This window comes from Amia ocellicauda, chromosome 21 (genome assembly GCF_036373705.1).
Source record: "Amia ocellicauda isolate fAmiCal2 chromosome 21, fAmiCal2.hap1, whole genome shotgun sequence".
Taxonomy (NCBI): domain Eukaryota; kingdom Metazoa; phylum Chordata; class Actinopteri; order Amiiformes; family Amiidae; genus Amia; species Amia ocellicauda.
The window spans coordinates 7,105,520-7,120,879 of NC_089870.1; the positions used below are offsets into that span (position 1 = coordinate 7,105,520).

The window sequence follows — 15,360 nt, forward strand, 5'->3', positions numbered from 1 at the left end:
CAGAGTACGTCATATATATGCCTTGTGAAGGTTATTGGTGGATATATTATGACGTACACACGTGGGGGGAACTGAGTGTAGACCATTGCCCTCAATTTGTTTGGGTTTCTTTGGGGGCGGGAAGCGGGATTGGTTTAAAAGTGAAAGGGCTAGTAAGCAATATGGCAACGACGCGAAAAGGAAAATGTTACAAAAAAGTCGTAAATGAACCAAAAGCTCCCGAAAGAAAGACGCGTTTTCTTCCGGGTGCTTCCCACACCCTCCCCGTGCTCGCAGGCACAATGCACGGACAGCCGGAGAAGAGTGTCCACCCTGTCCGGCCCGGCCAGCTCAACGCAACGTATTGCACTGACCTGGACGGCTTCAGCAAGATCGCCCTGAACTCCACGTATGTCGTCGCCGAGAGTCACACCGAGTCGGACAAGACGACGAGCAGCAACCACAGTAGCCAGACGGAGGAGCTCGTTGGGGCCCCCGCCGTCCTGTCCTGTGGCCTGTGCAACATGGTGCTGGGGGACTCCCTGCAGGTGTGCGGAGAGGCCAGGAACCTGAACTCCATCGTCTGTCTCCGTGAGTACAGCGATCACACCGAGGGACACGGGGAAGCATATATACATCATACAGTGCATGTTATGTCATATGGACGTGAGGTATTTTTTGCATGCCACGTCCCATCCAAAAATCAGTGCATTGCAGCCCATTCAACTGGCAAGGAATTGTAAACTGTCCAAAAATAACAACACACAATGCAACTTCTATAAAGAATAATGCAGACGTTCAACAAAGCATTCATTCCAATACAGTAACTGTAAGAAGCAGGAAAATGATACAAAATGTGATCTACCATGTATGCATTTGAAGACCTTTATTAGGTTGGTTATATTCAGAGGGTTGCATTATTCGAGTGCAACATATACAGCAAAAAAAGGCCAAAGATGAGTAGTTGTCCAATATAGCATAGAAATCGATTGCAATTCATATAAATGTGTAGAAGGCATGGCTTTATTATTCAATGGCTTTATTTACTTGTCAGCAAGCATAATAAACAATACCTAAGATTAGAGTTAAAGGAGAGAGTTATTTTAAGTTTTAATTCCCCAATTGCAACCCTCGCCCCCCAATCAGGTGTGACCAAGGATGTGGAGGTAAAAGAGAAACTGGATTTTGGGATTCAAGGTCGGCTGGCGGGTTGGTATGTACTTGTCTTTGTCACTTTTTACTCTTTAAAAGTTGTTACCCACCAAGTTATTTTCTTTCTGAGTCTTAAAATAAGCATAACTTAAAGGGGTCTGCTCTATCCCTCTGTTACAGTGCCTATAAAGCCCTTCACTGCGTTGGCTGCAACTGTTTTGTGGGTTTGGTCCTGCACTCCACACCTCAGTCCCTCTCCACACTTCGGAATCTCTTCCTCTTGCACAAGGAGAACATCAACTGGTCAGTGCAGTCCTCAAAATGAGCAGAAAGCCTTATGCAGACTCTTTATATATATATATATATATATATATATGAGAGAGAGAGAGAGATATTGTAATTTCAGTTTCATCTCACCCACTGCTAATGATAGACCTTGTCAAGTGTTTCAAACGAAGGGTGTGAATACTTTAAATTACAACTGTAATGCCACGGAACCCATAATGACAAGCCATGTTCTACCAACTCTCCTCATATCAGCCTGTTCTCACTCATACTGCTAGTTAATATTATTGGTAATACGTTCTTGTCTTTTCCACAGTTACATTTTGAAAACCAACACGATGAGGGCGGCTGCCAATGTGAGCTTTGAACAGAACAGCATTATGTCCAGTGTCTTGCAGGTGTGACTTTCAATAAATATCTTCATTCCAAGTTTTGAAAACATGTTACGTATGCAGCATTTTGCTTTCCAATTCAGACATTAAATGATCCATCTTGTTTTAATATGCAATTTCTGCTCTTTGTATGCCATGGTGTTTAAGCTAAGCATCTCAGTTTTATTAGTTGCTGACAGGGTAGCAAGTGGGAGATTGTTGGTTACAGCAGTAGTGACAAATTGAAGCCTAAACAGAACTTGTAACTACAAGCACTGCAGGGGGATTCATTAGCTGTCCTGTTATTGCCCTTGCAAATGAACAAAAGATTCAATGCTACACTCTTTGCACTTTATTGTTGGGCTTAGTCTGCTGCCTAATATCTCCTCCTTGCTAAAGAACCCATTCCTTATCAGGGAGGTGGTTAAAACCGTGCATGTTAGTTCAGTGTAGGCTGTCTTGATTGGCAGATGAACAGAAACGGGTTATAATTGGTTATAATCTCGAATGCATTCATTTTATTCACTCCCCTGAAGATGCATTTTGTTTAGTGGTAAAGTTACCCTTGTGACAAATCAGTCTTGAAGATATATTTATTTTTATTTGTCCCCTCTCATGTTCCAGTTAAATGAGCAGCTATCTCAAATGAAGAAGCGCCTGTTATTGGCTGAGGACAGAGTAGCCAGCGCTCTGACGGAGGTCTGCAGCAGGCCACAGGATGGAGACCTCAGACCAACACCCCACAAAGCTTCTCAGAACCACAAGAAATACCTCTCCTAGAGTCACGCAAGCCCACAGCCCGGAAGCACATGTACTGCTGTGTGAAGCTTAAAGACAGCTTACTCTCCCTGTGTGAACTCCCAATGTCTAAAATACATGATTTTGCTCACCTCGCCATACTCTTAAAAAGGGGCTCCAAATGACTGGGGATACATCGCAGGTAGACGCTCCGTCCTCTTGGGTCATCTGCTGCAGAATCGTCCATCAGACGTGTTTGTAACGTCTGGGCTAAGCACCGCGACTGAGGGTGGTGGAAAAGTCAGATTCTTTCATGTGATGGGTGGCAATGCTTAAAGGACATAAATCTATATGCTGCCTAGATGTATTGTGAACAAAACCTGAAAAAGCCTTCTAAACCAGACCAGGATTAAGTGCCAAATCAATGACTGGTAAGAGGCATGGGTCTCTGCAGCTCCCCTATCCCCAATTTGAACAGCACTAACTGATATAATTAGTAGTTCGTAGTTGCTGATGGGTTCAAACAAGTGTGTGGCCAGGTATCATTTGTATGATGTTCTTGTTTTGTTCCCCTACAGTATTTCTGCATTTCACATCTAATAAAGGTTTAAAATTCACCCAAGACTTACTCACACTTACTAAATGAATAATGGAAAAGCCATCCTGTATGTAGTCACACAAATCATGCAATACTAACAAGAGCTCTGATTCCTGATATTGGAAATGAAGGTACACCACCAATCAAATACACAGACACCAGGTATTATGCAATTGGCACCATGCTGCTTTTATTGCTGAAGTTTTGATGCAGAGTTCACAGTTTTACAAAACCGTCAAAAGACTTCTATTCCAATGCTGTTACATCTCTGCGTTCGTTCTGTAGTGCATAGTTTAATCCAAACTTCCTCAATACAGAATCAATTGTTAATCTGCAGTGATTAAAGAAAATAAAATAAAAAAGACATACCTACAGAATGTCACATTTAATCACAGACACCCTCTTATTTTTAGACTTCCTCTACAAAGTACAAATGGGAATTGAAAGATAAAACCTGAACACCCTAATAAAGGGAGGAACAACAGCATGCTTATATACCTACACATATCCTAGAATTATAACATCATAGAAGGACCCAGAGTAAAATGGCATCCTCTGTCTACAGGATACAACCACTGGGACCTGGAATACCAGTTGTTCATTTTTCTTTCCATTTTGTTTTTGTTTTAAATCATTATAATTGCAATTACAATTTTCAATTTAGCAACAAGTAAATCTAGGATTAGGAATACATGTTGGACAAATATTGTTCAAAATTCAAGAAGTGCTATTCTATTACATTTCACTTGCTTCCATTCATCAGTGGCACAAGAAAGATTTATGTTTTTTGGCAATCGGTTATTTTGTAATGTTTTATTTTCTTTCTTTCTAGGGAAGGGTTCACCCAGTGCCATTGATTCATTTCACAAGTTGCAAGGATACCCAGAGAGAACGAACTGATCAAAGAGATTATTGTGATTCAGTTGCTGAGCAGTGAGAAACTAGAGCGGAGGCTTGTTTACATGTGAGGATCACTCGAACACTTCTACAGCACTGGTACTAACTCCTGGCTGGTTGCAGGTACAGAATCCTAATGACTTAATTGATCCATTTTACCCCTGTTGTTAGGTCTTTAGTCATTAAGCATCCTGAGTTACCTGTAAACCAACAGGCCCATAGCTGTCCAGGAGCAAGAGTAGCATTGCTGTACAGTGACTATATCTTCTCACCTCCGATCAATACATCTGGCAATGTGAGAACTGAAAACCTCAGTCTGATTTCAAAATAATTACTGTTTTCTTAGTGGAAATAAGAAACAATTGTTACATATATAATAACAGGGGTAGCTAACCTAGCCACAGGGCCTTCAGGGTTTTGTTCTATCCAGATTGTTAACTGCTTAATTGCACCAATTGTGGGGCTTAATTAGGCAAAATGTCCCTGTATTCAAGGTATCCAATGATTAGTGATTTAGTGATTAGGGTAATCCACCCCTGCAATGTAACATGCTATTTTTACAAATAACAATTGCCAGAATGAATCGTCAAACTAGAGTTATTTTTAAGTGCTTTATGGATGTGTGAGCACATTTGTAACAAAGAAACTATTAAGTAAGGCTTACTTTACAAGTAGTTTCCTACAAACTCTATGCACTACACACACACCACGCTAATACCTGAACCAGGTTGTGCCAATCACTCAAAACTGGACTCCTCGAGGTGATTAAACAGGGCTAGTCTTGAAATAGGTATCATGATGCAGGACAAAAACCTACAGAAGGGTACACGATTTTAGAAAGTTCGATGAATGCATGCTCTTCCTATGTCATTGACACTATTGTCCTCTTTATCACAATGGTGCAATAACAATGATCACGATTTCTCACACATTAAATGGAAAAGAAAAGCCAACTGTGAATAGTACATGCATTGTTATTCTTACACACCCTACATAATGATTAACATGCACTGGCGGGGATCTCTGCAATTCCAAATGTGCAAAGTCCACAGTCTGCAGTGACCAACGCAATGCCCCCGCTGATATTTCATTTGATATATTAAATTGTTGTTGTCCACTATTAGCACTTATCCAAGTACTGTGCAGCATAAGGAAAAGTACAGTATGAAGCAGTGCAACAACAAAAAAAAAAACTTTCAACCCAATAGTAAGTACCTGGGGTGTTGCTGATTTTGGGGGGTGAAATACTCCTTGTCAAACTACATAAAATACACAGAGCCCATCACCCACTGGAATGCAACAAGTGCTTTCACTCTGTGCCAAATTGGTCTCAGTGATAGATTTTATACAGTTTTGTGTCTAGTCTCCTTATTGAAAGAAACAAACAATTGCTATTGAAAAATCACTAGACATTTCCTATTGCTTTCAATTTGAAGATGCATATATATGTTGCAAGTGTCACCTAGTTAGACGACATTGTATATATAACTACATGCATAACGGCATAGAGCGGTCTTCTGCCTAGGTTACTTTTCAAACCACCTTCTCAAACCACATGGTCCAGATATCTGTACAGCAGGTGGTACCCGTTTGTGGCTTCAGTTAATGTACAAACGAACAACTTTCAAATACGTTTAATTTTAAGATCATGAAGCTATTGGTATAAAAGCTGTTAAAAGACAATTGCTACATACAGCTTACAACCTTTATATACTGGTATATATCATGATCTCAAAACACTAACAATTCTACTCCAAAGAGGTGGCCAACTCAGTTTGACAAACAGCCACTTAACTGCAGAAACGAATCCTATGGTCTTTTTATTTAGTATACATATAAATCTACATTTACTACAGTTTGTGACCAGGGCCAGATCTAAATAACTGCCCAAATGAGTTTCCAAATACAATGGAAATGTACTAGTTTAAAAGTCAAACAAGTTTAAAACTACTCTTGCACACATCCTTCTAAGACTTATTATTAGGATCAAAATCTCACTCAAGAAAATAAAAATCTTTTAATACCAATAGGATGATGAATAATAAGGATTAATATTATTCCCCCATTGCCTTCATGCAAGCAGTTCTTTTGTCTTAACCTGTTTTAGTAAAACACGTAAAGACCTCTGCAAGGAAAAGAAAAAAGCAGTGAAGCAGTTTTGATTAATCTACACTGTATTAAAGTTCAGTTTATCAAATTATGGAGGAAAGTTGAGATACAGATAACATACTAATTTGTTTCAGTCTCACCATAATGATTATATATATATATATATTTAATATATATATATAATGTAGCAACTACTGTGCAAACACATTCAAGCCTTTTCTGTGGTATGAATTTGTCTACAACATAAATCTAAAGTGGGTGGTGTATTACTTTTAACCTTTTACCTATTGCATAACATGAAACATTAAAAGCAGTACAACACTTTTGAGTTTTTTTTTTGTTCAAATATTAGACCATATTAAAAAAAATGCATACTAAGAGTAAGTATAACTAGGGTTAGTCAAATATTTTCTAAGTTTATGTTATCAATTCTCAACATTCTTATTTTCTATTAATCTGAAAGGGGTGTAAGAAACTGTTGCCTCTCTGAATATTGCAGGAAGATATATCTTGGTAATTTTTAAGACAAAAAGATATATCCCTCAGACACATCTCTACATTAAAACCTTTAACTAGGCAAACACTCTACTCCCTACTCACAACTACAGATTGATAATTAATCATACCCACATTACAGAAATTCCTATATATATATATATATATTATGAAAAAAAACTAATCCATGCATATCATTATTATTGCTTCTAAAATTCTAATAGTTACGATTATGGCTTTGTTTGCATTAGGATATGCCTACAAGATGTTCTGCATTCCGAACCTTGAGGTATTTAATTTAAACTATATTTTTAGCTAAGCACTAGTCTACTCACTAATACTAGAACCATTGTGTTAGTATTATACAGCTAACACTACATCTGCTCATTGCATATAATGTAATCTGCTAACACAGATGATGCATCCTTCATTACCTTGGACTGAGACTAAAAACTTAGAGAAATTCAAATTTAAGAAACAGCCATACTAAAAAAACAACAACACTGTGCTGCTGACTGCCATTGTCTGTGTTGTTGTGTATCGTCAACTACATTTCACACTGCATATCAAACCGATTTGTGCTTGAATACTCATAATCCTATATTGACAAATACTTTTTAGAATGAGGGGGGAGGGGGTTCGTTTTCATGTTAAGATTTTGATTGACTCCACTTTATACTGTTAATGGATTGCTACAACAATCTTTCATTGCAACATGGAAACTAGGCAGTTCACTGCTTGAGCAGCAATTGTAAACCATCCATATACCAACCAGAGTACAGCTGTCTTCTGAGATGGACGCCTACAAGTCTAGTCTTGTGCAAACGCAACATCTGGAGAACAACCTCCTCGCGAAACACAACAGGGGGATCCTGTTCTCGCTATATTTTGTGTACAAGGAAAGGAAGGAATGGAGACAGATTCAAATGAAGTACATATTTAAGACTGAGAAAGGAGCGAGTGTTATGTTGAGGAATGTCTTTTTTTTTTTATTGGTGGGACTTTCTCACATGCTGAGGTCAAAGCAGGGAACTTCATTTTGGCCAGCTGCTTTTCTTTTCACTAGGCTAACTGGCTGGCATGTGGCATCTCAGCCTGCCCACTAAGTCCTCTACATTGCAACAAAGGCCCTTTTGAAATTTTCTGCATTTCCAGACCAGACAGAGCTAACATGCTGCTTCAACAGTAACACAGTGACCAACAAGAAATGTACAAGCCGAGTCAGGTACTCCGACTGTCTCCCTGCTCCCAACTCCTTCCAGCACTGGATGCTCTAAGTTTGATCTCAGCTTGCTGTAAGAAAGGGATGCTTCATCCTGGTTAGTAACTTGCTCAGCCAGATCCGAGTTACTTATTATTTTTTTCTTGCAAGCATCACTAACTTCATGCATGGCCACTTAAGTGGCACTACTGTTTGCTATTAAGCTAATGCGCATGGAACTATACATCTTATAATGGAAGACGTTGGTGATTTTGTTGTTCTTGAACAACTTGTCACTTGTTTCACAATTGTTTATATATATATATATATATATATATATTTATAACAAAGAAAAACATATTGCACATGCCCATATATTTAGGAAAGATGTGAGGGGGAGGGAAAGGAGGGAATGCTACTGGGTGAAGACCCTCTGAAGATACCAGATACATCTACTGGAGCCCTGGGACCTTGTTCAGTTTGGAATAAATTTAATTTCAATGTATGAGAAATCAACAGCTGCCAAAGAAGCAAAACTTATTTTATTTCAATCCCTTTACCTTTTTTCCCCAATGATAGAGCAGTGGTGACATGAGGCTGAGGCATGCAAAGCTGTAGGATATCTCTAGAACTTCAAAATCAATGTCAGGGACAACCCCAAAATAACAGCCTCCAAGACTCTACGCACAAAAACTGACACACAGCAAGTGGCTTGTATGGAGAAGTTATCAACCCTAGACCAGACCTGGTGGTCTTCAAGGGCCCTGAACACTGAACTAATCCCTCAGGTGAATATATGACTCGTCTAAGTTAGTACACTCAATGCCTTCCCAGGTCTTTAGCAGATTATAATGTGAAGTTCCAATAACTTTTGAGGATGTGGTTTCACACAAATCTTGGACTAACGTGAAAACTACAACCCAAAGTCACACAACAGAACACTTTATCTACATGACCCTGTGCCGCTGTTTTCCACATTATGTTTTTTTCTGGTTTTGAAAATCTAGGACTGGAATCCAATAAAATGCAAAATAGGACTCAAGTCATACTGGCAACAAAACTGCCAGTGTTTCCTACAGCTTTATATCAGTAGCACTCAGTTGTTAACATTTCATCATGGTTTGAACTCTGGTCTAGTATACAGCACTCTTGCTGTGTCCACTGCCCTTGGCAATATGCACAAAATATTTACTTAGTACAGGTGTGGATGGGAAATTAAGCTTTCAACAACTGCATTAGGCATAGCAGAACCGTGGAATATGCATTTCTAGCACTGCTTTGTAAAATAAAAATGAGATGCATCTTGTATCTTTATTATGTTTGATATCTAGAAATGGTTCAATATTAGTACAAAAGTGGCAAACCATACAAATGGAGAAGAAAAAATAAAATAAAACGATGAAGATTAACTAAACAGAAACCCACTGCTGTATTTCCACACCAGTTTGTTAGCAAGATCTCCACCAGTTCCCTACAGAGAAAAACTGCACCCATTTTACAAAGCTGACTAAGTTAACGTTGGGCTATACACTTTGAGTAGAAGTGCTCCTATAATGGGGATCTTAAGATGTAATTATTTTAAATATATTTTCTAATGATTTTAATCTAACTCATGGACATGACACTCTCCAGTCTTCATTAACATTCCACAAACAGGCCATCATGTTGAAGGAAACAACTAAACCTTGTATTGCTAGTTCAAGTTTGCATTGAAAAGAGGGGATGAAGGATGATGATGGTTGGCCCAGGGAGTGGTGGGGGTTGGTAGAAGGGGCATCTGTCCCCGCAGCCGGGGCATCATCTCCTCTATCTCAGAGAAGGCCTCCCCAGGCTTCAGACTGCAATTCCAGGGCCAATCTCCTGGGCTTGGGGGAGAATCCTGGCAGCCCACCTCTCATTTTCACAGGACACTGATCAAACCCTGGGGACTGACCTCCCAAAATCAAAGATACAATTCTGGATCCTTCAGCTCTCTTCCCTGCAGGCTGATCCCTGGAACAATCTGAAGAGGTCATCAGTCCAGGCACAACCAATGTAGATTATTTTGTAAAATCCCCCAGGACCTAAGTGGTACAGCAGAAAAGAGGATCACACTTTACTACCTTAAAACCAATGTTCAAGAATTAAGACTCTTACTTGTGGGAAACGGGGTGTAGGTGTTTTGTTCAAAATACATGACATGGGAGACTACATCATTGTGTTCTAGAGAATCCTGTGTTTGAGGGCTCATCCCAGGAAACACTGCCAAGCATGTCTATTCAAATTTCTGCATGCAAATAGTCAAACTGAGCAGCCCTGCTGAAAAGTGGGAACTTGCAGAATCTGTAACCTTCTCTCACCAGTGTTTTTCAGCTCCTCTGTCTCTGGATCAGACTGGTAACCCACTGACACCCAATCTCCCAGCATAGACTCATCCCATCAGCAGGAAAAAAGGACGCAGCTCCTGCAAGACAGCAAGACATCCTTCATAGGCGATCAATTACCAAAGACATCTTCACTGAGACCAACACCACTGGTTTTTCAGTCAGGGCTGGACTGAAGGTGCAGCACATACTCGAGCATTACAAATGTGCCGTCTGATAAAAAATACAATAAATTGCTTTCTTCATAAAGTTACTTAATCGCCTGCACAATGGGAATCGATGTCGAATACATCCAATTACTGCAATTCAATCAGCCTTTCGTTTTCGCGAATTGAAAACGTTCAAATGTCCAAACGCGTCGTGTTTGTAAAATCAAATGGGGGGAAAAATGCACAATTCATCCTTTCCATATCATGCAATCAATGTCGATCAACAGTACACAAATTGAATTAGTAACATTATGCTCTGGGGAAATATTACCAAGGTACAACTGAATCGTATGCATATTGCAATACACTGCTATAGAAAAATAAATATATATATATATATATATATATATATATATATATATATATATATATATATATATATATATATATATATATAGCACATATTGCCACCTAGCGAAAGAGGCAAAATCGTCAATGCATGGTACCACCCCGGTAATGCAGAAAACAAAATCCCCACTCAATGTTCCCCTGTACCTCATCCCAATAAGACAGGTCATTTGGTGTCTTTTCTATGTTAATGGTTTTATCAAGATCATCCCGTATTAGAAGCTGGTATATATTCATTGTAGCTGCACCTGCCCTGGCCCCTGGTCTCCTGCAAACTTGCCTCGCTTCTTGCGCCATGCAGTTAAACAGCAGCAACACTGGAGGGAAATCAAGACCAAGTTTCAACAATCACGCCACAACGAGCTACTCAATTGTGCAAACTCCCGGATCACGTTACGCTTTTAAACATGCAGATCCATGACCAAAGGTTCATGCAATCAGGTCTCCTACATCCAGATTATGCTATACCCAGAGTTGGTGCTATACGGTGCGGGTCAGTACAGCAGCCCCTGAATGTGCGGGTAGGAAATCTGCTGTGCACAGCGAAACCATGCAGTAGTCTTAGCTCCCAGTCCCTAGAAGGAAGGAAGTCAAGAAAAGCCCAATTCAAGTTCCACATTGAACGTGTCCTACTTTATGTCATGCCCGATCGTGTCACTCGGAGTGCAAACAAAGCATTAGCCGAATCCAACTGTGTAATAAGAAGAAAAATGAAGTGTAAAGTGGGATAAGCATGCATGCAGATGCGGGGTGCATTTCCAGGCTGTGCTGGCATTCGCTCCCGAATCACATGACCCGAACACAACACTTGTGCGCCCGCTCGTAAACAAAGCGCCGTCCTGCGCCCCCTCCGCGCCGCCGCAGAGCAGCGGGCCGGCCTCACCTTAGCACAGAACCGGGGATTAAGCCAGCAGCCCGCATCGGAAAGTCGAAAGCCAAGCGCATCAGCCTCTTCTCCTCGCCTGTGGCCAGCAGCCGGAGCTCTTGCCCCAGCTCTCTACATCCCCCTCTCCGCCATTTTACCACCGCATCTGGCTAGCAAAGCAGTGAGCGCACCGGGCGAACATGCTCGGCGCAGCCATTGCGCGACGAGGCCGTCACTCAAGAGCCAAGGCCCGCCCCTTAGCTCAGACGAGTGGTGCCCAGTGAACAAGGTGACAGAGGAGGAGACGCCGACCACGCCCCTTTCGGCGGACTTGCGAGGCGATTGGTCAGCGTGCTGCACCCCGCAAGACTCCGGCTGAAAAAAGAGACGAGTTGATCGCAAGCCTTGGAGCTATTGGGTGATGCCTTTTGATAAGAGCTGTCTTCTGCAAAGTCCATTAAAAAAGCCGCAGTTTCATCCAGAGCAGGAGAATGGCAATGTCGAATATGGTCAAGGGTAGTGCAAAGGTGTATTTGTTGGTGAGTTAGACAGATAAGACAAAGGACTTTGTCAAGTTCAACTAAATAACACAATAAATGCATGAAAGTGAATAGATTTTAAAGACTGTTAACGATCACCATAATAATCAATCCCAAGTCTCCCACCGGCCAAGCTTCCTTTTCTTTGTTCTCACCTCTCTCGGACTCTGAAGTTTCCTCTCTCCTCCTAGGTCACAAACCTACAACGTGTGCCCTGGACCCTCTCCCTTTTCGCCTTCTCCAAGCAACCGCTCCTGATCTTCTCCCCTTCATCTCCTCCCTCCTCAACTCCTCACTCCTCTCTGGCTGTTTCCCCACTGCATTTAAACAAGCTGCAGTGATCCCACTCCTCAAGAAACCTACCCTCGACCCCATCTCTCCTCAGAACTACTGCCCCGTCTCCCTTCTCCCCTTCCTCTCAAAGACCCTTGAGTGTGCTGTCCACCGTCAGCTCTCTGCATTATTTCCCATCACTCATTCCTGCATCCTCTGCAATCCGGGTTCCGCACAGCTCACTCCACTGAGACGGCTCTCCTGGCAGTCACTGACTGCCTCAGCTGTGCTCAGGCAGCCTCTCTCTCTTCAGTCCTCATCCTCCTTGACCTCTCCACAGAATTTGACACTGTTGATCACTCATCCTCCTCTCCTGCCTCGCTGACCTTGGAATCTCTGGAACTGCTCTCACCTGGTTCTCCTCCTACATCAACAACCGGACCTACCAAGTGACATGGCGAGGTTCCTCATCCACCCCCCAAGGCACCGTCCTGGGCCCCCTACTGTTCTCTCTCTACACTCGCTCCCTGGGCCCCCTCATTGCTTCCCATGATTTCTCCTACCACTTCTACGCAGATGATGCCCAGATCGTCATGTCTTTTCCCTCTTCTGACCCTCTCATCCCCTTTCACATGTCTTCCTGTTTGTCTGCTATCTCCGCCTGGTGCACTCGCACCACTTCAAGCTCAACCTCTCCAAATCAGATTTCCTCTTCCCCCCCCTCTTCCTCACCTTCTGCTGACCTCTCCATCTCAATCCCCTTGGAATCCACCACACTCTCTCCTTCTTCTTCCACTAAGATCCTAGGAGTCATCCTCGATCCTGCGCTCTCCTACACCCAGCACATCACCACGCTGACACGCACCTGCAGATTCTACCTGAGCAACATATGCTAAACCCAACCCCTCCTCACCAACTACTCGACTCAGCTGCTCGTCCAGTCACTGGTCCTCCCCCGCCTGGACTACTGCAACTCCCTCCTGGCCAGCCTGCCTGCTACTACTACCGGCCCACTCCAGCTCATCCAGAACTCTGTGGCTCGTCTGGTATTCTCTCTGCCCCGATTCGCACACGCTACTCCACTGCTCCACTCCCTCCACTGGCTCCTGATTCCGGCACGCATTCAGTTCAAGACATTGGCCCTCACCTACTGCTGTCTCGACCACACTGCACCAAGCTACCTTCAGTCCCTCGTCTCTCCATACATCCCCTCCAGACCACTGCGGTCTTCCGGTGCCAGAAGACTAACTCTGCCTCCTCTCCACTCTCCTTCCTCCAGAGCTGCTCCCTCTCATCCCTGGCCCCTAAATGGTGGAACAACCTTCCCACTGAAGTCAAAACAGCAGAATCCCTAACCTCCTTCTGGCGCTTACTCAAGACGCATCTTTTCAGACAGCACTTGTAATTTAGTCCTTTACTCTCCTGTAAGATAGCACTTTACAATGTTCTTATCATACTACTTGTCTTGAGTTACTAGTACTTGTACTGTTATTTTGATTTCCCCTATGCTCCCTTTCCCTTGGTCCTTGACTGTGACCTAACCTATCATGTCTGCACTCAGCTTTTACAATCCAGGATGTAAGACCTCATATATTGTATACACTTGTGTAAATTTAAATTTAAATTTAAAATGTATCATGCTTTGAATTGCACTGTATTATGTAAATTGGAATTTGTAATGTATTATGTCTTGAACTGCACTGTATTTTTGCACTTTGTATTACACTTATATTTTGTAAGTCGCCCTTGATAAGGCCGTCTACCAATAATAATAATAATAATAATAATAATAATAATAATAATAATAATAATAATAATAATAAGGAGCATATTAAGTCTGAAGATGAAAGTCATACATTTTGAGCCCTGATCAATAGATAAGAAAAATAACATGCTTTTTTTTTGTTTTCATCTCTGCTTGGTAAGACTCTGCTGAAAGGCCACACTGGCCAAAATTTCACTGTATTAATTTTAGATATAATACATATTAAAATAAATGTCCTTAACATTGTGAGTTTTTCACTATTTCTGAGTTATATGTTGTGAAAAAAGACGAGGATTTCTGATTAATGACTTTAGCTTTTCTCATACGCCAGAAAATATAATAGTGTGTATGGCCTGACTGTCTGCAAGGCAAGGTGTCTGTGATGTTTTCAAAGGAATATGTATTTATAGATGCAATTTCTTTCTGCATCTTTTAGTGATTCCTCCCAGAAAGTACAATGAAAATAATTTTTACTTCCTCCAGTTTTGCGAGACACCACATGACATCAAGGCACACATTAGAAACCACTAGCTTTTGATTTGTCAGATTTCCAGAAAAAAAAAAATTCTGGGAAAAAAATCTGAAAAGCTTGAACTCACTCAGTGTTAAGGATGGTGGAGGTACATTAGATGCCTATAGAAGTGAAATTTTATATTGTGGAAAAATATAAGAAAACACATCAAATAACTGTTCTGAAGAAAAAATTCAAAATGCAAAAAATGAGTAAAATGTGGTTATTGCTTAAATCTATTGATGTGTTTTTTTCCATGTGACTAATAGCTTTTCTATAATAAAATATGACGACATATTTATTGTCTTAGCTTACCTCTTTTTGCAGCACACTATCACAGCTTACTCACTCAGTGGTCAACCTGTCATATTTTCCCAATGCTGTGGTGAAGGAAAGCAGGTACAACAGCCCTCTATAATTACAGACCACATTACCTCACTTTAGGAGGCTTCTACACTCATGCACAAGTCAAAATTGAATTTATTGGAATCAGTCCCACTTGCAGTGGTCTGTGATGACATTGAAATCAAATTTTACTGATATTTTCTCAGCAACCTAAGAGCCTCCAAATTGTCGCCCTTCCTTGATCTAATATTTCACATACTGAAAAACAGTTGATTGATCTGAGGTTGAGAACTTGGCTGCTATGTTTTAAAAAATAC

At 41.2% G+C, this 15,360-nt stretch overlaps 1 protein-coding gene and 1 long non-coding RNA gene across 2 annotated transcripts; one reads left to right on the forward strand and one right to left on the reverse strand.

Moving 5' to 3' along the window:
• Nucleotides 1–34: 34 nt before the first annotated feature.
• On the forward strand, nt 35–3,142 carry oip5 (opa interacting protein 5). Its single transcript, XM_066694833.1, has 5 exons — nt 35–570; nt 1,126–1,192; nt 1,312–1,434; nt 1,733–1,814; nt 2,412–3,142. Exons 1-5 carry the CDS (start codon nt 162–164, stop codon nt 2,565–2,567), a joined length of 837 nt encoding a protein of 278 aa, XP_066550930.1. The 5' UTR covers nt 35–161; the 3' UTR covers nt 2,568–3,142.
• Nucleotides 3,143–3,286: 144 nt separating this feature from the next.
• On the reverse strand, nt 3,287–11,804 carry LOC136717289 (uncharacterized). Its single transcript, XR_010805213.1, has 3 exons — nt 11,629–11,804; nt 10,165–10,268; nt 3,287–9,888 (listed from the first exon to the last, which is right to left on the reverse strand). It is a non-coding gene; the product is annotated as an uncharacterized LOC136717289 (long non-coding RNA).
• Between the last annotated feature and the right edge of the window lie 3,556 nt (nt 11,805–15,360).